Here is a 25,721-nt window from a genome sequence, read left to right as displayed (position 1 = left end):
AGCTCGATATTAGTTCTCGCCGGACAATGTCATGCAAGTATTCAAAACATCCATGTCCAACACTTGCACAAGACAAAAGGTTAGGGTACCACCTTTTCGAATTGCCTCTACCAGAAAGGAATGTTGAATTGCCAACCACCTGGAACTACCATGCTAGCCCATGCTAGTCACAGTCTATTTTCTTAGCATACAGGCAGTGAGCCTGCCTTAGAAATTTAACCGTGCCATGTAAAGTTTAAGCACTCTCCCGGTACCCCAGAAGCCTTCCAGAGGCAGAGATGAAAATTCACTACTAAGCTACGAGACCCTTATGAACGTAAAATTTAATACTTAAAATTATGTGTGTGTGCGTATTTGTGAGAGGTTGTGTGTGTGTGTGACTATTTGAGGCCTTTGTTTGATTAAAAGTGTCAATTTGAGAAAATGTATCATTATAGAAAGATCTTATTCTGAATATAAGATCTTTGGTATACGATTTACCTCAAAAGCAACAACTGCAAGGTAATCAAACAGTCCCGTCTCCGCAAGTATCGCAACTAAAATCATCATACTGAAGAGCAGCAGCAGCGTCTCCGAATCCAGCCACGAGATCAGCTCCGGGAGTGTCGGTCTGGTGCCATTGATGGCCAGAACTGCAATCCCTAGGGATGACGATAGAAGCGCGGCGATTGTTCGATTGACTATCTGTTCAAAGAAAGGCAATTAAGATATTGACCTAAACCATTATATAAAAGAATTAAAATAGATAATATTACCTCTACAAAATTATTATGTTCCTAAGATTTAAAAAAGGAAACTACTTACCTCAAAAATAATTAAAACATAAAGCGTCAACAAAAGAAAAGCCGCATATATAATTCCATCTTCCTCTGACAAAGGATCCAGCTGGTATGTGAGAGTGAGAGGCACCGTCTTATTGCCGTTCGTTGACATGCGGAGCGTCACTGTTCCTTAAAAATAATTGTCAAATTGAAATGTATGAATCTGTGAAACGGTCAATATTAACTGTTTCGAATACATTTTGTTCATGACCAGCTGTCCCAGTAAACGTTGTTTTGCAATAAACTTATTTTTGGGGGACAAAAAAGGGTTGGGGATTTTGATTTACACTCCTAATGCCTTAACCTGGAGGTCTCTAGTTCGATTTCCAGCAAAACAAAACTTGATTCCTTTGGAAGCACACAGGCAGATCATCTATCTATTAATTAGTGAAGACATCTAGAAGGTCCATACCCCATTTGGGATGACATGACACAACCAACAGTCCTTCTACATCGTATATAACATATATATAAATTTTATTGTAAATACCATTTCGAAAATCTTCATCTTCTGTGCTGTTCTCTTTCCTATTACGCCCCCTATTTTCTAGAGTGAGTATTTTGGATTCGGAGGCACTTGGCGAAAAGTCTATGACGTTATCTGGTTGCAGGTTTATTTTCCATTTTAAGGATTCCTAAAATAAAAGGTTTTTTTTTTAAATAAAGTGCAAACCGGCACGAGGCTTATCTGTTGCTTGCTAATGCCATGAATACTTTTAATGCCAGAAAGCACGCGAGTGCGTTGCCGGCCTTTATTGTGTAGGTAACTTAAATAAAATAATTTCAAACTTTGCGTTTAAGAAGTTTTGTCTTAGATGCTTTGCTAACAACACTTTTACTTTATTGAACTATTTAGTCCATAAAGTTAATTATATTTCATAAATGACACCTCTTGCCCGTAGATTTCGTGTATTTCTGAGACGTCTTCAATAATAATAATAAAGTTTACATGGTGCAGCTATTGACCACCATTTTGAGAGGCTGGCGCCTATAATAGGAAAGTAGAAGGTTTGTGGTCACCAGCACTTCATCGCGGACAGATAATATACAAAGATATGATTACATACATGACTAATCTAAAGTTACAAACAAAATAAATCTAAAACATTAGTGTTTGTGGGTGTGTGAATGTATTCAATTTAAATTCTACCACAAATCGATAATATTGTCTATTGTACGATGCAAGGCTTTTTAGAAATTTAGACACAGCACATTTTACATTTTTATTTTGACTTACTTAAGGGAGTTTATAATGCTAAAATGACCCAAGGGAGAAGAAAAAGTTATGCGTTGGTTCAGAAGCGAGATGGGGTCCAACGTTGGGTGGGAATGTTGCTTTAAGATAAACGTTTGTCTTGTTGTGACGACATCTCACTGCATCAAGTGCAACCCTCGATAGGAGGGATAGGAGGCCAACGCCTTTTCTCAAAGTAGGAAGTAATTTAATTTAATCGTATCATAGTAAATTATACATCTAAACTTTACTCTATGGATCAATAGTTTCTCGAGCTTCAAGCCCATATAGGGAGGGATTTGCTCTTGTGGAAGTATTTTTAATAGCAATAATTATACGATAAGGAATATTACGGACCACGACTACCAACATGGTAGCGCGCGTTGTCAGTTGATGCCCCCTTAAAAATAAAATAAAAGCAGATAACATATGCTTGTAGCTTAATTTGGGTTCATTTGATTTATCAGAACCTCCTGTGATAATGCAAAGACCTGAATGTCTTTGTTGATTTTCTTCGTTATCTAAATTGTATTAACAGGGGTAGATGTAGATACCGCTGCTGTATTTACAAGCAAAAAAAAACTTTTGAGAATTTTAGTTAATATAGCAATACTGACACATGCAATCCTCAATTCTTTTTTTTATAGAACAGGGTGCAAACGGACAGGAGGCTCACCTGATGTTAAGTGTGACCACCGCCCATAGACAGTCTCAATGCCAGAGGGCTCGCGAGTGCGTTGCCGGCCTTTTAAGAATTGGTACGCTCTTCACTTGGTACTTCATTCGGAACAATATCCTTACTCTACCTAGCATATTGTACTCACAACACATGTACAATTGTTCGTAAATAGCTTAATATGTATAAAAAAGGCAAGATACAAAAACCCTTTACTCACTAAATACCTTCTCGTAAAATCCAACTGATTCCACCTACATCCAGACTAAAATTACATCAATCAGGGCCACAGACCTCCTCAATAAAAATATATAATAAAATACCGGAAAATTTGAAGAATGTAACAAACAACTTGTGGTTTACCAAATTGTTAAAGAAAATTATATAAGAAATGTTATTACACCGTTACAGAGTATCTGACTGATAGACTTTAATTTCTTTAAATAAGTTAAGTTTATAAATAATGTTACGTACATTGTCCTTTTCGCAACGTGAAGCCAAACTAAAACATAACAAATAAATAATGTATCTACTTATAAGAATAAAAATTAGAAGGATAGAAATAACTATAATAAAGCATCACATCTCACAACATTGCTGTGCCTAACCAAGGTCCTTATTGTAACAAAATTATACATGTAAAATATGAACATAAGGAATGCAATAAAGATTTGACTTTGACTGTTAACCATTAACCCCAGAGGCAGACACTAGCAAATGATTTAGTGTCTAATATACAGATTTAAACCCACAGAGCTTAAAAACGTCTGACTTTAACTCATTAAGAAAACTTCGTCGTACTGGTCCGAACTTTAATTCCAATCATTACGAAATGCTCGCCAGCTCCCCATTCAAAAGGTAACTTCACGTCACAATCTCCGCTACATCAATTTCAAAGTCAGATTTAAGGTTTGACCGACGTGCTAGACGGGCCAGGCCAGATACAGTTTAACCTAAGAATTATAATGTGCACTTTCTGTATGGTACAAGTGCTACGTTTGTTAGCATATTATTAATATACTTAGAATCCCGGTAATTGCATTCTCAACGAGTGTCATAAAAAACTAAATGCTAAACATATTAGCAATTTCATGACTAACAATGACTAATTTACTACGTAACTTTTATGTGTCTCAAGGACGTTTAAATTTAACTGGTACAATAGGCAACTTAAATTTAAAATATTCATTCATTATCAATCTTAAATATGTTAATGATAGTCGTTGTAAAAAGAGTGGTATCTAATTATAAATTTTGACAGCCGAACTAAGTTTGGTGTATTTCGTATAAGGAAACTTAAACGTTGTTTTAGTAGTATTTAGAGGATGAACGTGTTCCTCTCTCAAAGGCCGGCCGTTCAAGCCGTTAAGGCCGTTCATAGCCGTCTCGTAGGCATGGTACTCATCCTGTCATATTAAAAAAAGGTTTCTTTAAATACGTAACCTTTTTACTAATTAATTATGACATTACATTTAATTATTACTACAAGCAGGACAGTAATGAAAAGATATCATTTAAGATCAGTCGCTAGTAAATTATAAAACTTATTCAAACCGTACAAAGGACGAATAACAATACGGTAATAAAAAAACGATACAAAAATAAATGACATCATTGTAACGTAAGAACATACATTTATACATTATATGTTTGTTCGAATAATGCGACATTGTACGGTCATTTCGTAATCCGTAATCTAACGTAAATTATATAAAACAATTATACTAAACATATCGCCAAAGATGGAATACATAATTAAAATGTTCAAACATTTACTAAAGGAAAAAATCGATAAAAATTATTATTTACCAAGTAATACTTAATTCGGCTGTGTTGTGTGATGGTGTGTGAGGGTGTGTATGTGATGTGTGCTCATGATGCAGGTGGTGTCGTTTGCCCTATGGATATTCCTAATAAGCATGTTCTGCTCAGACAAGTCGTGACTTAAATTGCGGTCGTTATCGGAGTATTGCGCGCAATACAAAACTGAGCTTTTTGCAGAGTTTGTGTTGATGGTGATGATGGAATTGTATGCAACACCTGTAAATTTATGAAGACCATGTGTTAAATGTTTACAAATAAACATTTATTGCAGTTTATAGCGACTCTGAGGATAAATAGGAATGGATGGGTATGTAAAAGGAAAAGGTGGGTAGTACAAAATTTTACAAAGTCTTACGAAACATATTACCATTTACAAACTTATATTGCTTAAATGAAAGAAAGGTGGACCTGTGGCTAGCTGGGAAGAGGATATCAAAAAAATAGCTGGTTCCAACTGGATTCAAGTAGCCCAATCTAGCCTCCTCCAAAGATTTGGAGGCCTTCATCTACAGAGGAGTTATTGCAGAATGAAGAATAATAGTTTAATAGTAAGGTTAAGGAAAAACTAACAAAAACAAGTAAATTTACTATAGAAACTTACTATGAAGCTAATAATTTTATGTAAGTAAACTAACTTAATCTAAGAAAAACAACTAACTTCTTGTTTTAAAAGTAAGAATTAAAAGGCTTTACTTATTATTGCTTAAAGGATTAAAACGGCCTTCGATATTACATATATCAATAAATGATTAATTGAAATAGATTGATTGGATATATATATGTTCGTCGCAGATTTTTATTTTAGACAAGGTTATAAGTCATTTTGGGTTTTAAAACATGCCGATTTCCTTGCAATGTTTGCGTTCACCGAGCAAATGTCAAATAAAAATATATTAAAAACATGTGTGATTCGATCCGAACCTCACTAACTAAACTCTTTGTGAATCGTTACTTTTATTACTACATTAAATTGATATATTGTGTCCTCATATATTACTCAAAATAAGTAAATGATGACCTTCCAGTAACATAACGATATCAGATTTCAGAGGCTTCTCCATTTAGGCTTTTATATGGCATCTGATAACAATTATTTCTTAAGCATAGTACCTGAACGTCTTTGACTATAGTGAAACATAGGAATAAACACTTTAAAAAAGGTGTAAATATTTACCGAAGCAGATGTCGGATCAATAATAATTAATGATAAACAATCATTATTCTCCTCTTCAAATGTTTGATATTTACATGAGAAACTTCCGTTTAACATCCTATAGCAAGAGTATCATGTTTCATCAATGCAAAGATAAAAGATGAACTTGAAAGACAACTGAATATGGAAAGGAACAAGGGGAAGAAGGACAGGGCGCCCCACAAAAAGGTGAAAAAAATAGAAGCGTTAGTAGAAAGCGAATGGAGAAAGAAATCCATGGACATATTTGGAAAAAGCCTGAAAAAGGGTTCCGATCAATGGTACCGAAGTTGGCATATTATGATAACAGGAATCACACAAATCCAACCTGTATATACTTTTGTCAAGATTGGAAATTAAACGGGGTTTTATTATAGTTATTGGTTTCTGTGAGCTACAAAGAACTTAAAGTACGCCAAGAATTTGAGCTTATCAAGTTACCAAGTTACTCAGGGTGCCTGATGGTTACGTTAGGACCTAATTGACCCTGAAAACTAGCCTCTCGAAAGGGCAAATGACACAATGTATGGAAATTAATGGACTGCATAGATTAATAGACGTTTTTAATCGTCCGTTGAGTGAACTGACAAAACGTCTGCTTTATGCCAGTTCCAATACTGTAAGAAATAGTTAGTATTTATATAAATGAACTAGCTGTGCCAACGTCGTTTTGCCATGTATATTCCTGGAAATATCATTTTAGTTCAAAAAAATAACCTATATACGATAATAAAAATAGGGATTGGTCGTAGAAGGGCGACAATTAAGGTTTGTATGTATTTTTGTATGCTGTATCATAAATTATAAAAACAAAAAAAATGTCTTAAAATTTTGGTGTGGCAATCCTCAATACTTAGGGGTTTGAAGGATAGATAGTAGCCGAATCTCAGACTTACTGAATATGCATAAAAAAAATTCATAAGCATCGGTCGAGCCGTTTCGGAGGAGTATGGGAACGAACATTATATATATAGAGATTATCTAATACAGTTTAATGTTGTGTTGCTTTTTTTTCTATGTGTATGTATTGTAATTACCACATTGAAGTTATCTGTAATGTCAGCTTATTTTGTTACATAAGTACAGTCTATATTTAAAACAATTTAGTTGTAATAATATACAGTTAATTAGCCTAGTTTATCTAAACGTGTCAAATTATCTGTTTTTTCCGTTACAGGTCGTGCGTTACTATTAACTTTGTATTTAAGTATCTAATGATTAAATCGTGACACGTCTAGACTTCTTTTTAAAAAAAATTAACCATGGATTTGATAACATAAACTAAAATTATTAAATGGTTAAATTAAATTTCATATATATTAGAATTAAATTTTTTGTTTAATTAAATAATTCAACACACAAAGAACTTTGTCATAAAATTTGTATTTAAATTTATTAAAAATAGAGAAAAGGCTGTGAAAACATCGCACTATTCATATATATACCCTACATACGACCCTGGGGCCTAGAACAGCGATTTTAATATTATTGATTTTTTACTGCAATCCTAGATTTGCGATCAGAGCAGTGAATATTGAACTACGTCGAAAGTGACAAGGAACCCCTACATCCTATGTGGACGTAGCGATGAGAAGATTGATTGTATTGTCTTTTGTTAAAATACCTTTTACACATTAAGAAAAACACTTTTTGAACGGATTAAAGCTATGTATTAATATTAAAAACTTATAATTATCAACTCAACAACCTCGGGGAAATAAATATAGATAACACAACTTTCTCTGCAGTTGTGATACTTTTGACATTTAACACCTATTGTATTCAGTCACCGTGACCACGCACGCTGAAAAGCTCGCGAAACGCGAAAGAATTATGTAAATAATTATAAGTTTTTAATAACAATACATAGCTTTAATCCGTTTAAAAAGTGTTTTTCTTAAGATTGATTTTGCATTTCTCGTCCAGCGAATTGGTACTGTGCCACAGTTATTTTTTTATTTATGTCACGTCAGTAAGATAGTATTTCGTCCCTCAATTACGCGAGTACTAAACGAGTGAATATTTTTTTACGTATATTAAAGCTGTAAAATAAAATTCCTCATCCCAGTGACGTACGATCATTATTAAAATAATCGTACACCCTCAAAAGTTGGGAACGGCTAACCAAATAATCCCTGCTGGAGTAAAATACCATAGGGATAACGTTAAAGCATTTCCTGACGTTAAAAAAAACCCCATGGGCTCGTTTGACCTTCTGTCTTATAAAAAAAACTCACCAGCGCATCGCCATTTTCGTAACTCCTGCGCAACCATATCGTTAATTGTTTTGAGGTGTTGTGACCTCCAAAAGGGCCCGTTAAAGTAATTAGCGTACTGAAGGCTTCTTTTGAAGTGTTTAGTTCGTATTCTGAAATAAATGTTGGTTAATTGAATTAACGGCATTTCGAATTAATCATCTCGTAGGCATTTTATATATCTCTCAACACTTTATACAATTCTAATACATAGTGAAAAATAAATTTACATATTGAAGCTTAATATTAAATGGTACAATAGTATCTTAATGATAATGATAACAAAAATACATTAATGTTATGTTATGTAAAAAATATGCATTAGTGGGTTATCAAACTATAGGTTAGGAGGTGATACGGATGGTATTTTGTATGCCATAACCAAGTTTGTCCCTTTCAAAGGCTCGCGAGTGTGATGTCGACTTTTTTAAGAATTAATATGTATTCTAAGGAGTTTTGGTTCCAATATACGTCGAAGACGTTTATGATATGATGGAAGTCCCCGGTAAATATCTGTATTGCGACAGTTCTCAGTATTCTTTTGTTCAGTACAAACCTTTGACTTCACCACCACTGACAGCCGTGTGGAGTAGAACATCAGTTTTCTCTCTGTTAAGTAGCAACGCTACTGTGAGCACCACCCAGCCCGCTACTAATAATGTTAGTTTAGCGAACCTTAGCAATTTTTCAATCTGAAATACAAATACATGTAAGTTGAACAAGTAACACATAGTAAAACAGTTTGTATGACTCAAAACTTTGCAATTAAAAAAAGAGTGGCGGAGAGTTTCTTGCCTGCTCTACACCTTGTTGACATGCGAACTGGTAGTAAATGTAAATTTAGAATCAACATCTTTTCTGTTGAAGTCCAAAAGTATACTTGGTTACTTAAGGTCTCCGCAGTTAGGCTATGGAATTCACTTCCTTTCCCTATTCGCTTGGCTCCTTCTCTATCTTCCTTTAAATTTCTCCTGTACAAACATTACCTGTCCACATCGTATCCCTAACTTTCTTACTAACTACTAACTGACGTGAGACTTATCTTAAATTATCGTGATTTATGTTTCTTTTTACTTTTTATTTTTAATGTTTCGTCTTTTTAATTTAGTTTGTTTTTGTTTTAATAACTGTGTATAACATGTATTTTTGCACTACTTGCCTATCTTATGTAATTTAATACATTTTTATTTTATTTTTCTTTACTCTCAGTGGTTGCCTGGAAGAGATCGCTCGAAAGCGATAAGGCCAGTTGCCCTCCTTTTCATTTAATTACGTTAAAAAAATTTTTTCTGTAGTGTAACAAAGTGTCAATAAATAATTAAATAATAAACTTAATAAAATTAATTGAATGTCATTTTGAGTTTGACATGTGTCTTAGGTCTAATCTATGGTTTACGATTACCGCGGGAGGAGTGTTGGCTTCAGCGTGTGACTCGCATCCTGGAGGTTCGTTACCCCGGCTATGGACTTTCTACCTATGCGTCCATTCAAAACTCGGTGAAGAAAAACATCGTGAGGAAACCGGCTTGCCTCAGAACCAAAAAAAGACGACAGTGTGTGTCAGGCACAGGAAGCTGATCATCTACTAGCCTATAAGATTGACAAATGGTCATGAAACATACAGCAATCTGAGGCGCAAACCTGAAAAGGTTCCCACTTGTTTGTATTTTTTCTAACTAGTCTCCTACAAAACTTGACCACTCGCTCTCCATCCGCCCCAGCAATGTACCCCGTAAACCTTGACATATTATGACTCTATTACCGAAAAGTCTTATGATAGACTTGTGTATTCCGAGTTACGAGCATCATCTTTTTATTGGATTGTTACATACACAGCACTATATTATATAAATAATGTATCCACCCGGGAAAAAGAAGTAGGCAGGCCAAAGGTGGGCTGATGACTTGATAGAAATAGTAGGAAATACCTGGCTATTGGCAAAGATAGAGACCAGGAAAGGGGGGGGAGGCCTCCATCGAAGACCCCATATCCACAAGCGACTGACATATTAAGAACATTTAGAAGGAAAAGTGGCTTTATATAATAAATTCGTTTTGTACGCTTTAAGGGTTTAATAACAAATTTTAGATCTGATGATGAGGTGAAAATAAAATCCTGTAAGGTCACCCTGATGACCTGATGGACCTTAGAGGATTTTATTTTTTCTCTATATTAACCTCTCACGTGCAACAAATAAGCAAAACAATGAAATGTTAATTGCTATGTAACACTAACACTTGAAGACAGTGCCTAGGTCTATACTCTCGTGGCGTAACTCCAATGATTTAGTAAATCGTCACGCTTATAAAACTAAGAAAGCCCGAGTCAGCAAAATGTACAGCCTTAGCATGTACAGGCATTAACACAGTAGTTACAATTAATTTAACTCCTTTTCTGACGTTCATGAGTGTATTTGTTTACTTATATGAATAAAGTTATATTGAGTTTGAGTTTTGAGTGCTTTTGTGTGTTCTAAACCACTTGTAATAACCGATATACTTTAAAATGACCTTCAATTATTTTTATATTTACTACCTAATAAAATATTTTACCTGTTTCCTGCGTGACGATAATTTTTCTTTTTTTGAGGATTTTCTGAAAAAAAAAATGTATAATTTATATATATGAATAATATTTGTATTTATTGATTAGTGTTTTTTTTATGTAACAGGAGGCAAACAGGCAGGAGGCTCATCTGATGTTAAGTGATACCGCCGCCCATGGACCGTCATATTGCCAGAAGAATCACAAATGTGTTGCTGGCCTTTAAATAATTGGTACGCTCTTGAAGGAACCTATGTGTAGTGGGCTGGTTCCACATAATGGTGGTGCGTTTAAAAAACTGCTTTAAGAAACGCTTAGTTATGAAACGACGGACGTCAAGGTGAAACGGATGGTATTTTGTATTCTGCCTTGACGTCCGATGATGAAACACAGCTTGTATTAATACGAACGTAGTTAGGTGGTAGGTTCTTTGCAGATTGTAACAGAATTAAAAGGGAAAACTTACCTATTTTCTTTGTTATCATTTTTCTCAAATGCTAAGACAGTGTCCGCTTTTTTAATGACTAAATTCCCATTTTCCTCAGGCGATACAATCTCTGGAGATAGTGGCTCACCTGAAGATGAAATACACGTTAAAATCTTAACTAAAGTAGGTTTTTCGTGGGGAAATTTATTAGTTCTTTAGGACTTAACGAGTAAAGTAAATAAGCAACCTCCTCTATTGCCCTTGTGAAGTAAGTTAAGGAGTTCTGTGCAATTTTTATGTTTTTTTTATATAATAATACTTAAAGACTTAACATTCCTTATTCTTTATCGTCTTCAATTAAATTATCATTAATTCTAGATTGAAAAATAAATTTCATGAACGATTCTGGGTATGGCTAAATTCCTATTTTATACGTAGAATGTAACTAAAAAACTCACCATATCTTTGTTCGTATAGCTGCTTAAACGGCGCAAGTGCTGGATCGTATTTAATGGAATCTGGTAGATCCTGCCACACCTCCAAGCTGCCTGGTGTCAGGTCACTAGATGACACCATAGAGTACAGACTTAACACACTCTTATTTTCTTTTAGACTTTTTAAAAACGACATTTTTCACATTGTTTTTGCACTGGTTTTTAATTGTTTCTTTATCGAAAAATAATGTGGATTGAAATGGTTCACCTGTACAATTTATGGAACAATTTGTTATAGAAACGAATCGGAATTCCTACGAACCATAGATTCTCTTTGCTATTAGCAGTTATGGAACCCGGACGTTAGACAAAGAACTAACGAAATGCCTAACCTATGATGTTATATACATAAAATTCTTTGAGCTGACCGTTTGTAAACACCTAGGTAATTTCCGCATAGCTTATCAAATAAAAGCCGCCATGTGTCTGACCAGAGAAAACGTATCGGGTTCCGTATAATATGTGAATTGAAAATATTCACGTGGTATTAAAAACATCACATATAAATAGTTATAATAATAATAATTTAAGTTAGAAATCATAAAGGATAGAACCCTAAAATCACCAGAAATGTAAACAGTAAGCTGTCAACTGTCAACGATAACATGACATTTGACAGAATGACCAAGATTTATCTATATAATACTTAGAATAATAAAAGACTTGCTATGCCCCACGGCTTTACTCGTGTTAATTTCGTAATGATGTTGTATGGTCCTTTCTTGATAAATGAAGAACAAAAAACATCAATTGAAACTAGTAGTTACGTTTATCTCTTTTTAGCGGAGAATTCAATCTTTAGAAACTTCTATTACCTATAGTTTGCCTTCATAATGTAACGATTCAAACAACTCTTTGTACGTTTGTCTCAATTTATTCGCGCATATACAAGATGGCGTCGGAAAGTTACAATGACGTAACTGCCTTGAACCGGATCGACGCGGTTGGAGCCAGTTATAACCGATTCAATGTCAACGAACTGATAGAAAGTGTTTAATGCTGCGTTAGAGTGAAATTTTATTTAAAAATGTATTTTGCAGCTTTTATATTAATTCTTATAAAACGTTACAATGATAAACTATCGACAAAAGTAGCAGTGCGACCAAAATTCAATTTTGTTTTGACAGAGCAAAAGCAAAATACCTCTATATATATTTTAATTTTAGTAATTTTGTTGTCTTTGAGAATTTTTTGCTATAGAGAGACATTGACGAAAGGTACGTTTTGGATTGTATTTTGTTTTTAATCCAAATCCAAATGGCAGCATTCATAATTTTAGTATTACAACGAGGTCGTGATTGTTAAATTAACACAATTATAGATATATTACTATAAGAAGATCGTGCTTGTCTGGACAAATTCACAAATTGGTCAATATTTATTATATATTTAGTGAAGTACAAGAAGTGCATAAATAACTAACAAAAATACATTCACTTACATGTAACACTAGTAATATTATAAGTAGCTACAAGGCATAAAGAAAATTATTAAATAAAAAGACTGAGCTCGTCTGATATCAAGACGAAAAGGTGTTCCGAAGCAGGAAACTTTGCGCAGGGATGTGTTATAGAACTCAGTATTACGTGTAGGAGTGTCGTGAAATAGAACATCAATCACGAATATATTATATTTTGTAAAATAAAACATACTAAAAAAAATCAATGTTTATTCAAAATATATTTCTTTGCTATTCATATTCGCTGCCCAAGATGGCGTCGGAAATGACAATTAGAAGGAATTAAATGAATTTGACACATGTAGCAATTGTCAATGGTCCTATATATAAATACCTATAGTATAGAATCCATTTCAAACGTAGGAATCAATAAGTAGTGTCGAGCAAAACGACACCACCGTAGCATCCGTTTCTCGAAGCAGTTCCGGCCATTTTCCACCCCCTATAACTTCGTTGTGGATAAAATTAGAAGGCTGAATTTTAAAACATAACTTTAATATATTGGTATGGTCACTATAGGATGTTGTTAGGTTAGCTAATTACGTAATAACATAAGACAGAAGGTATATTAAGTAGGCTAAACAAATTGACTGACTTAGTATTACATGGATCACCAGATCACGGTAGACGCGTTGCGTTGCGAGACGTTTTTTACAAGTTATATTTCGCTAGCAAAACAGCTTTGTTGGATTAAAATATTTCAATTGATATATGTGACACACCGGTTATATCCAGATAATAGTTTATCAATGAAAAGATAATAATATATTGATATATCAATGAAAGTATTATATAAAATATAGACTTCCTGATATATAATCGAAGTCCTTAGACAAAGGAATTTTTACTAAAATCATAGCTTATTTAACATTCATAGTTATGACTATTTATTGTCTTTACTAAGCTACAGCATTATATATTTATGTATGGTAAACAATACATGAGGTCAAAATTTAATTGAACAATTCAAATTGTTTTAAGTTGTAGAGTGATATTATACAGTAACACGAAATACAACAGTGGACCTAGAATCCGTCTTCTTGGCCTCAGATTTCTGTATATGTTTCGTAATAAAAAAGGCAGGGCAAGTAGGTGATCGGCCCTCTCTGGCTGAGTTCTAAGTTATGCCCAATGGTATGTTATCACGATGCTTTCCAACAATTTCTTTCCGCTCGGGTGACTGTTTAATGCACATATAGAAGAGTCGTCTCAAGCCGGTGTACCAATACTGCTCAGACCATAGACTAAAGAGACTGTACAGACTATTAATTGTAGGAATTGTATGTAATTATTTTTTTTAGATAATATTTAAATCTGCTTTTCTATTATTAAATCTGTTATGTGTAATCGATGTGTAGGTCTTCAGCGTGCGACACTCAATCCTGTGTATGATTCCCGGTCATGTACCAATGTACTTTCTGTCTATGTATATTTAACATCCACTGGAACGGTGAAGGAAAACATCGTGAGAAAACAGGTCTTAGACCAAAATCTAATCTAATCTAATATATAAAATTTTCATGTCACGGTGTTTGTAATTAAACTCCTCCGAAATTGCTCGACAAATTGTCGTGGAATTTTGTGTACATATCATCAAATGTTAAGGGTGAATATTATAGTATAAATACCCCTAATTTTTTTTAATTATTTTTGAGACAACATTTTTTATTTTCCTGTATATAAAAATACATACATCCCTAAATTGTCACCCCTCTACGATGAACCCCTATTTTTTATGTGAAAATAAATATTAATCGCAAAATATACGGGTAAGTGCAAAACACAACTGGACTGCGAGTTAAAAAATATAGTTTTCTTTAGTACTAAGGTCTTTATTCCAATTAATCGAACAGTCTTTATGGGACATAGAAAAATATTACATATTATTGGTATGTAGCTACTAAAAAGGAGGGCTAATTAAAGCTAGTAAAAATATGTATGATATTATTGATTTTCTATTTACTATCAGCACGTTACATTTAATGACACAGTTAATAAAATAGCGTAAAATGAATTTTCTAAATTCATTTAAACATAGACATTATTTAAATTTAATTTGATTCGATTGACCACCTGTTGGTTATTATGTGCACATTAGTTCCGAGTATTCATTACATAAGTTTTTTATGTCTATTCCATTGTTTACTATTGTTTAACTACGTCATCGGCCATAAATGTTATTACTCTAAGAATTAATCTATGTCACGCTAATACCTAGCAGTGTTGGCTTGAGCGGACGAATCTGAATGTCGTGCGTTCTAATCCCGGCTGACACAATTTTTTCTTTTTATACCAGTGTACCAGTACCAGTGTCATATAACTAAAAAAATAACAGTCAAAAATGTCAGACATCTACTCCAATCCCAGGCCGAGACAATATAGGGTTGTGACTGTATCTTTTGTTTTATTTATGATACAAAAAAACACATAATAATTATCACAATAATATGTTAAAAAACTACACTACAACTGTTTCATAAAATAATTTAATAGATCAAATGTAATAAAAATTCCTTATTATAAGTACATACTTTCACTACTATTACGATATGTTTCAAGAATTATAGCCGATATGCTAAGTAGCTAATAATAATAGATAAGATAAAAATATTACAGACCAATAAATCATTATCTGTGGATATAACTGGTACGTCAGTTAGGACCATAATTGTGTCCAAAGACTAAAAAAATCCAAATTCTACTGCCAGTAATTGTAATGCATCTTGCATTACAATTCCTTAATTATCTTGTAAGTAGAACGTGTCCATCATGGGCAATATAATAGGTAAACACAAACTTGGTAGGCACAAAGGTACGGAAGATCCGAGAGTGAACCTGGAGCGAGTTTTGGCAACAATCGATTAGATAGAAAATAAGCAAGAAGAGGTTTGGGAGATTGACATTCAGTAATTGGATAGACATCGCAAGAAGAATTATCTTCTACAATGAGAGAGGATGGTGTTTCTTACCACTTCTCTGTTCGTCACTTTTTATTTAATTACTGACTAAATATATTTAGTCATTTAATTGTTTTTTCAAGTTCACAAGTTCATATTGTATGACACGTATTATGTACGTACGATCCAGCATATGGAGGGAGTTAAGTTCTTCAAATCAAAATTATGATAATAATAATACTTTTCCATTACGATAGCTTTTTTCGCGTAATATTCATTGTAAGGCAAAAGTAGGACACGTGTGGTTAACGTTTGGCAAATTTTATTCATGTACATTTTCTGATAGTTTAATTGTTTGTATTTAAAATTCCAACTATATAGCGTAAGCATTAATTTCTTTAGTCCAGTAAAGGTCGGCTTTGCAATAAATTATTTCTGTGACTATACAAATTGTCAATTGACAATTTGACAATGCCATTGTTTATTTTATAACAGTCTTTAAACAGTTTTTGTTTGTGTCGATCGGTCAGAACTCGGTGGCCATTTTCAGCCGCCGCCGTTCGTTGTCAGAAACCTTTCTGTGTTAATTATTTGATATTATTATTATTTTCTTTATTCCTATTTAATGTATTTAGATTAGCGGATGTTTGGCGGACCCATGCGACATGTTCTATACAAAGAGGGGACTCTAGGGGACTGAGCGTTGTATGCTGCGACATTGCTGGCTTCTCGAATGTGAGGAAGTTGCTGTAGTAGCTTAGTATCTGGTTAGCGCTACAGCTTCTTAAGTTCTCATATCAGTTTCATACGTGTATATGTTTATTCTAACATATTTTTATAAGTATCTATTTGTAATTTTAACGTTTGTGATGTTTGAAAGCAAAAATAAACAAGTGAAATCGTGCTGTCAATTGTTTACGTATAAGGCCTTTGAACTTTGAAAATTTGACGTTGACATAATAAGATAACATTGGACGTACATGTCTAACATAGAGGTCGACTAGACGAATACATACAAAAACATCATCTCTTAAAGAAATTATAGTTCTTATACCTTAGTCATGAGACCATTTTAAATTAAAATGATTCAGGTTTAAAATACCTGAAAAAGAACAAGTATGAAATTCAGTTAAAAGGCTTGTTGTGTTTACATTCGAGTAGCATTCATAACCTAACACCCAAAGGGAAATATCTGGTGCAACGTGAGTCATTTGATAGGTATGCAGAATTCTTGCATAACATTTTTAAGTCTGTTTCACTATTACGCGTAACTAATAAACAAGTAGATATGCTTCAAGTTCGACGAAATCCGACACTATCAGAAGTTGGCTGAATCTGACGAAAACAAAACTAGGTCAGGTTTGGATAAAAATATTCCAGGCAGGAATCGAACATGTTAAAAGTCGCGAAAGCGATTCGATTAATGAATTTTTGTACGAGGCTGTTTGGACATATTGTAAAGGAAAAAAAAATATTATTTAGTTTTTTTCTTTGACAATTTATGGGTTTAACGAATACTCTAAACTGAACTTCGTAGTGATGATTGGTTTGACAGATAGAAACGCCACTGTTATATCAAACACAAATAAACAGACAAATAATTGTTAAGCTTGTTGTTAAGCTAACAAGCTTTTAAATGAAATGTTAGCATAGCATACGACTCTTCGACGAGATTTACTTGAAAAGATCTCTTTTCTTTTGTTTGGTGATATTCCCCATATGGGGAATTTCACTATATATTCATAATCCTAAGTATACATAAAATGATTGTGTGTCTGCGAACATTCTATAGACATACATTCTTATCAAAAACATTATTAGACAAATTTTATCCTGCTTCCTGAGTTACACAATCTTTTTGCTTTGTATTACGGTCTTTACTTGTTAATATATATATTTGAGTTTACACTTACTGTTAATACTGCTTTATTTTGTTAATATTAAACTCTTAGTCTAGAAACTACTACTAAAACGATTATAACTATGCTATTTTAGTCACTAAATATAGATACAAATTGTATTTACTGTTTGCCAAAAAATACTAAAATTAAATGTATGTAAATTATAATTAAAACTCAGCGTTAAGGAAAAAATAACAATTCCCAATTAATTTTCGTATATTCGCATTAAATAATGACTTTCAAAAGTTAAGTAAGCTTGGTGGATAAAATTAACAAAGTATTTAAAGCCATCTCAATCCACAATATCTTTAAAAAAGATTTCAGAATTCACTCAACACAAACTTTTACGAGTTGTTTGAAGCGCGATACAACACGTGTTGTCGAAATGAATGCGCGGAAAATACTACCTCTTGGCTCTTATCACCGGCTGACATGACTGCTTTAAAACTAGAGCGCGGGTTAGAAAGTATGAATCGATAACCTATCCGGACAATATATCATAGATGACCCTGTATTAAAGGCATACTTACCTAATACTCAAATCATGAGTGTGATAATGAATTTTGGTATTGTAACGTTCATGGGCTAAGCTGCTTTGTGACCACGAAGTATCTTTTAATTATAGCAAGCAGACTACATCTATAATAAATTAAATAGGCTGCTTAACGTCTACAATCTAAAAATACGACTAAAGGACTGGCTCATGAACATAACCTACGCAGAGTTGGAGCTTCTTCTGAGGCCTAGTATGTAGTACAGACTTTATTAATTCACTCACTGACTCACTCACTCACACATTTTCACTCACACACTCACTCACTCACTCACTCACTCACTCACTCACACATTTGCACTCACACACTCACTTATGCACTCCAGTGTGTTGATAACAGTTAAAAATCAATAACAAAAAAAAAGAAAAAAAAGTTAATAGAAGATGTAACTAAATTATATATAAATTAAACATTTTAAGGAATGTATAACTAAGTTTGTTATGAAAGAGCTGGAAACCCTGACACAGGTATATTTTTTACTTAAAAGGGTTCCCAAATCTTACACATTGTAATGAAATTGAACTTAAAATGAATAAACATATTTTATTATTATTATTATAATTAAAAATGCCACCTTTCTTTGTGGAAGGTGCCTGTGAAAGTGAATTATAATTTTCAGGCAAAGCCAAAGCAACGAGGGAATTCCATTCCTTAGCTGTGCGAACAGGGTAAGGAGCAAACCGGTCGTGCGAGCCCTCGCAATGTCAACCAGATAAAGACGCTGTCTCCCGTGTGCCTGGATGTCCAGTGAAAATAATTTATCCGAAGGTGGTATATATATTTCATAATTATTTAATGTATGTTGTAATAACTGGAAAAGGACAAAGTAGAATCTTCAGGCACAGCAGTACCCCACCAAGTCGAAAAAAAGCGACACGGCCATATAATCCTGTTCTCAAAACAATTTCAATCAAAGCCATTTTCAAACCAGCTATAACTTCGAATTGAGACTAATTAGTCTTTTGACTAGACTAGACTTCTAGTCGGCTGGCACTAAACAATCTTATTTAATGTGTATTGCTTGTGAGATACATTGTGTTTTCGATGGCCAAGTACAATTATTTATTGAATACATACAAGATTTTTAAAATTATATGGTCAGTATAAGAAATTGTTGGGTAAGACTTGGTTGTGTAAGTTATATTTTCGATGGAATTTAAATATTATTTTATCGTAGTTATTTTGTCAGTCAACGTCTTCGTAAACCATTGGATTTGATGATATTACTATTCGTTCCCAAGCGAGGACGTTGGATGGTCACATTAAAAATTACCTTAACCTTTTTGTGAACTACGTTCGATAATTGTTGGGAAAAAAATATTTGTCTTTAAATATTTTTTACTAGTCATTTGGAAACGAAACATTAATTGAAATGGAATAGAAAACGTACGGTTTTCTACTACCGTGATAAGTTACATTTATGACATTAATAAAAACGCTGAGCATCGAAATATCCTTCAAATCATAAATGTCACGTTTACGCGTTTCGTTAATTGAAGCGTTGTATATATCAATAAAATATATATTTTATACGATAACTGCTTTCGTAGGTATTTTGTTAAGGTATTACTTATTGTAAGCTTTGCTACGCTTTAGGAGTCTTCTTGAGATATAAGCTATATCAGCGCTCTATAGTTGAATAACCCGGTGTTGTGTTTTAGCTTACCTTTCAAGCATATCCTGTGTTTAAAATACATTTTTCAATAAGAAACTATTTTTATACCCAAAACGATATTTTTAAGTAAATTATGTTATTTTTTAATTACTGTTAGGGTAGATCGTAATGTTAAATTTTGTCATACGATGGGACGATTAAAGATTTACCTTACATATAAACGATATATTCTTTTATCTCCTTCTTCTTGTGTTAATTCTGTGATAAAAAAAGGTGAGCACTTTAGTTTAAATGTATGTATATATATATATATATATATATATATACTCGGCAAAAACTGCATTTAATAACGCTCATTTCGAGGTGATTCGACACTCCATGGTAAATCAAAATCAACAATTGCAATAATTGACTAAAATGGGAGTGGCATTTTGACATCTTTCAGGCCGCTAGTTAAACGGCGCCGTTTAGTTAAAAGGCTAGGCTGTAAATTAAACGGCTAATTAAACTAGTTGGTTCCGACATATACAATACTTAGTTTTTTTTATAAAGTACAATTATGTTCAGTTTATATTATTACAAAGTGATTGCATTATAATAGCTTGGTTTGTTTTTTGTCATTTATACTTAAGACCCTTTACACACCATTTATAAAATAAAATTATTATTACTCTGAAGCAACATCTACTTGTAATCTAAGTTCGTATATATACTAGTTAAAGTGACCGATTTGGTGTGACCAAAACCCCCCTGCCCCCACTCCTAGACTCGTCCTTACCTTAACTCTTGTCTCATCTTCATCTTCACATAACCTTTTAAAAGAATAAGTATATACAACGAGGAAATGCTGCCAGCGTTAAAGGTAGACTGCCACAGGGACCAAACTCTTTTAAAATTGTTTTAATTTTCTTTTTATCAATTTTTAATTATTTTTATTCTGCTATGTAGGTTAAGAAAATTGTAAATACTGTATATTTGATAGATATGATTAAGAATCAATATTTTTAAAAATCACATATATTTCTCGGTGTGCGAAGGCTCTAATACTTTTTGTTAAACACAGGAACCGGATTGGACTGGTTTCAAAACTTATCATGGTTACGCTTTTTACCGTTTTTATCTTTTATTAAGGTATACGTCTATGATAGATAGGATTTGATTTATTGATATGAAATGAAATTTAGTAATTGAAATGATTCAAATAAGTAATTCCTCTTATTGTTATTAATAATTTATTAAATTAATTAAAAGATTTACTGACAAAAATATAGTATATACATTTATACAGTATTTAGTAATGTATGAACCTGCGTAGTAATAATAATAAAAAAATTAAAACAAATTTAAAAAGTTTGGTCACTGGCGTAGTGCCTTTAATGCTGGCATTTCGTTGCTGTATTGCGATACTTATTTGTTGTAGGAAGATCAGCAAGGAGAGCACCAGCTCTGGGGTTAATTCGGTTTTTTTATGCATTTTGCTGACGTCTGAGGCTTTTTATTATAATTATATTTTTTATTTTGATAATCAATTAAAAATTAACATTTACATACCGATCACAATCAAACGTGGACACGTCTCCGTCACCACTAGATGCGCTGAGAGCCAGTCTATGCGGTTTAGGGAATGACAGCCACCTCCTGCTCTTGACATCTTCTAGACTTGAATCTATGATGGAGATGGTGGATGAATGTGCCACATCATTGTATGACATCTAAGGTAAAACTATAGCTATTAGATTAGATTGATATTATATTGAAAGTACAATTTTATTTTTAAGGAAAATAAATAAAACTATATTTTGGATGTCGATTTTTTTCTTTGTTACTAAGAATTTTATATATGCAACCGGCTTACTTAATAAATAAATATTTTTCTTAATACAAAAAATATTTTTAAAATCCCGTTATGCATACATTTTTTGTTTAAGTTTTAGAGAAAATTATGTCAAAATAATATTACTTATTAGTCATAATTATTGTACAGGCTATATTGTAAGTCATATAAAGTCTTATGTGAACTTTATTGTAAAGAAAAGTAGGCGATCAGCGTTTCATGATATATAAACATTCTTATACATATTATACATATATTTTTCTAAACATCACGATGTATTACACCAGATGAGTAAGTTTTTATTACGAATATGGAAAGATTCGGGGTTCCAACCACAGGATTTCCAAACCCTTAATAACAATAACCTTGCCTTTGGTCTTATCTATGACATACATTATAATAGACAATTTTTTATTATATAGAAATGCAATTGAAATCACTATCTCTCTATAAACAACAGATGACAATCCAAGTCTTATGAATATTTACAATATTAATATCTATAAACAAACCTTTTTTAAAGTATCCTAATTAATATTGTTCTTTTAATATCATTATCAAACCAAACTTAATAAATGTTAAACTTTATAAATTTAATTTTGATAACTACGTTTCGACTAAGCGTTCTTTGTAATCAATAAGCAATTAAGCCTCTGAAGGTGTTCACAAAAATATCTACCTCCAGCATCTAAAAATAAGGAGAAATGTCATAGATTATGCAGTGTAAATATTGATTTAAGTCTATGGTTTAGACTCAAACTATTCGTGTTTCAAATTTTAAAAAAAACATACTTTAGTGCCTATCTGATACCTAATCCGCTGTACTTTAAAAATTACTAGTGAAATCTAAAACTGGAAGTGTATTTATTGTATTTTATTGTTTTTTATTTTTTGGAAAGGAGAGCTTGTTTCATTTAGTGTAGATATAGCATTTTATATTTTGTAAACTTTAATAAATACATAAAAATATTAAGTATTTTTAATATCATTGATCTGCCATCTTTCGAGGAACGATACAACTACAAACAGTTGAAAGTTATGTCTAGTATAGCTATTTTAAACTAGATGTCGCTGGAACACAACACATGTTTTTTTTCATTTTGCAAGTATATACAAATATTGTGTTCGGTATTTGGTTAATGGTTCGAATTGGTTTAAAACTGTTGTATTCAAAAACTATATAGTTATTTGTATCACAATCTTTAAAATAATGTCCCTACTACTATTTTTTAAAGGCGAGTATATGTAAATATTGCTCAGTAAACAATATAAAATAATGCTACCTACTAAAATCATATAATTTTCTCAATTCCAGTTGTAATTTCTACTATAAAACTGCTAACGCCGCGTTAAATAACGTCTATTAGGAATATATATAAGAATAAAAAAAGTTACGTTGATTAGCGCCAAAATACACGTCATAACTTTGACTATCATAGACAATAATTAAATATTTAAAAATAGAAGTGAAAAAAGATAATTTAATAGCTCGTTAGGTAACAGAGTATAACTTACTTATATCACAACAAAATGAAGGTTGAAATAATTATTATTAATAATTATATAATATAGATAATTGATAGCTATAAAGTATAATATGTACCCGAGTGGCTCTTCAATAATTATTTAATGAACTTCGAAGTTTAAAAGTATGAGTTTGTTTAAATTATTTGTATATTTGTACATTTAAAGAAACCTCTGAATTTTTCTTTCTTTCTCTCCCTCTTCCTTTACATTAGTTTACATGATCGATAATTGTTAAATACCAATTATAAATATAGACAGTATAAAAAGTAATTCCAAATAACAATAGAAACACATGATATGGAAATCGAACTAAAGATGTCGCCGCTACCCCCACCGAAAACAGTCAATACATCGACTATGTTCCATCTCTTTCAAACATCCAACTAATAAAAGAGATGCATTTTATGACTAACCACAGACACAGCGTACAAAATCAACGTTTTTCTCATTATTTTTCGGTTGGACATTGTTTTGGTTGTGGAAACGTAATGAAAATGTCGATAATGTTGAGAATTGTATTTTGTTAAGCTTTGTCTTGCGATATTCGTGTGTAACATCAGTTTATTTTAATAAATCAATAGTTCTTGTGGTTTTCCTTGATCAACATCTAAGTAAGTATTATGTAGTAGAGTGAATTCGTTGATTTGTTTCTTTATTTACTACTAACCATCTTCTAATCAACGCATTGGCGGCATTTATAAGGCTTTGGAAGAATTAAAGGTCAAATTGGAAGTTGTATAATATGCAAATTAGGTTACTTTTAATTTATGTATTGTATTGAAGATTTTTATAAATGTAAAGACACGCATAATAACAATATTAGATTTCAAGGTTTTAGTGTATATATTAAAGATTCCCTTATTAAGTTTTAAAATTCGCGAATACTTGAACCTGAAATTTAATTTAATTTAACAAATAATGCTATGCTTAATCATACATCGACATATAATTTATTTTTTATAAAATTATAGTTAGCTGTCGCAGTAACCATGGTTACAAGTCCTGTAATCCTACTTCGAAGATACATAATATATTGTATATATAAAATAATACGAAATAATTCCCTTCTTTATAAACCTCAAATGCCTATTTGTTGAATACTATTGTCCTAATCTCTTGTTATTGGCATTATGTGGCAAATCCTAAATAATGTTGGTTTTTAGTACCTTCATTAAGCCGTAATTATTGCTTATAAATCTATCTGTAGATGACAATGAAGACGCGATTAACATCAGTGCTGTACCTCGGGTACACGGCGATGGACAGACGATTTTCCACTTCCATGCTACCCTGGCTGCTCAAAGAAATAAGGGCTACTGGAGTCAGAGACAAGGTATCTATTAATCGACTTCATACTTCTGTTGGGCTACTCTGCAAACTCGATCTTATTGACTCAATGTCTGGAATCGGCACACTGTTACGTATCGGATTTTAGAATGACGTGTTTTACTATTAAACGGATTAAGGGTCATACCCTTAATCCGTTTCCTTAATCGTGATGTTTTTGGAGAATTAGCGCTGAAAAAGACTCCCGTATGTTACTGTACTCCTGTAAGCGTGAACGGGAGTCTTAGTAAGTGCAAAGTGTCCTTTCTGAATCTCACCTTAAGTGTAACTCATTACGTTATGTTTTTGTGTTTATATAAATCCTTTTGATTACTTTCCACATCAGCATTATAGACGCGAACATGGAATCGCAGGATGCTTTGTTAGAGTGTGTCGATTTCAAGAAATTCACAATAATTTTACTAGTTAATTCGTTATTTACATAATTTTTCTTTTTTTTTTGCGTCTGAGACGCAAACTAACTATTATGGTCTCTGTCAGAATGACCAGCGCTGTGGAACACGTCTGCTCCACAGCATTATGCTGTGCCAAGGCTACTTACAAACACAACACACACATTACACAGTTAAAAATTAAAATGTACCTTGTTATAAAAAAAATATTTTGTGTGTTTTGTTAGTAATAAATGTTATGTCTAGGTCTTATACATATTCAGAGTAATTTATTATCACAAATTTAAATAGCGACCATGATTTCAATATTGTCATAAATAAATTACGGGTATATTCGTAAAATGGTTGGTAAGATGCCCTTTCAGAAGCTGCTCACGCAAATTTATGCCTTGTGAGATGCAGCTGCAAATTATTATACAGATACGAGCAGTCGAGCGAGTGATATTTTACTTGATTTTTATTGAGAGCAAGATGTTTGCTTGTTTCCCTTGTTTTTGTAGAATACTTAATAAGTTTGGTTCGCAGTTTAACAAAGCATTATCATATTTATTTTTGTAACTCCCATGGTTACAGGAAGATATCTATTGAATTATAGCGTGAAATCATTTTTTATGTGTTTTTTAAAGCAGTTTTTGCCTCGCACCACCGCTATGTAGAACCACAGAGCTGACCACTGAAGTATTTCCTAACCAATTCAACTTAGGCTCCTTCAAGAAAAGAGCGTACC

The 25,721-nt window shown here is 32.6% G+C and overlaps 2 protein-coding genes across 7 annotated transcripts in view; one reads left to right on the top strand and one right to left on the bottom strand.

Annotated features, from left to right (window-relative positions):
* The window catches only part of LOC123717134 (P protein-like), a 30,280-nt gene extending 8,674 nt beyond the window's left edge, over positions 1-21,606 (bottom strand). The window contains exons 1-9 of one of the 5 annotated variants that reach the window (XM_045672961.1): positions 21,446-21,606; positions 11,433-11,536; positions 11,014-11,122; positions 10,556-10,598; positions 8,559-8,694; positions 7,985-8,115; positions 1,312-1,456; positions 805-950; positions 481-684 (exon numbers count right to left, since the gene is read on the bottom strand). In XM_045672961.1, coding sequence (XP_045528917.1) covers positions 481-684; positions 805-950; positions 1,312-1,456; positions 7,985-8,115; positions 8,559-8,694; positions 10,556-10,598; positions 11,014-11,122; positions 11,433-11,536; positions 21,446-21,606 — 1,179 coding nt within the window. Of the gene's footprint in view, positions 1-480; positions 685-804; positions 951-1,311; positions 1,457-7,984; positions 8,116-8,558; positions 8,695-10,555; positions 10,599-11,013; positions 11,123-11,432; positions 11,677-12,283; positions 12,457-17,737; positions 17,754-18,061; positions 18,121-21,445 lie in introns of those variants that run through there. The other 4 variants (XM_045672964.1, XM_045672965.1, XM_045672966.1 and 1 more) reach the window with 4 other exon arrangements.
* A 2,083-nt stretch (positions 21,607-23,689) lies between these two features.
* Positions 23,690-25,721, top strand: part of LOC123716976 (TBC1 domain family member 4) — a 40,820-nt gene continuing 38,788 nt past the window's right edge. The window contains exons 1-2 of one of the 2 annotated variants that reach the window (XM_045672721.1): positions 23,690-23,866; positions 24,463-24,588. In XM_045672721.1, coding sequence (XP_045528677.1) covers positions 24,463-24,588 — 126 coding nt within the window. In that variant the 5' untranslated portion in view covers positions 23,690-23,866. The remainder of the gene's footprint in view (positions 23,867-24,462; positions 24,589-25,721) is intronic. The other variant, XM_045672720.1, reaches the window with a different exon arrangement.

Source organism: Pieris brassicae, chromosome 12, assembly GCF_905147105.1.
Source record: "Pieris brassicae chromosome 12, ilPieBrab1.1, whole genome shotgun sequence".
NCBI lineage: Eukaryota > Metazoa > Arthropoda > Insecta > Lepidoptera > Pieridae > Pieris > Pieris brassicae.
This window is presented reverse-complemented; position numbering and strand designations above follow the sequence as displayed.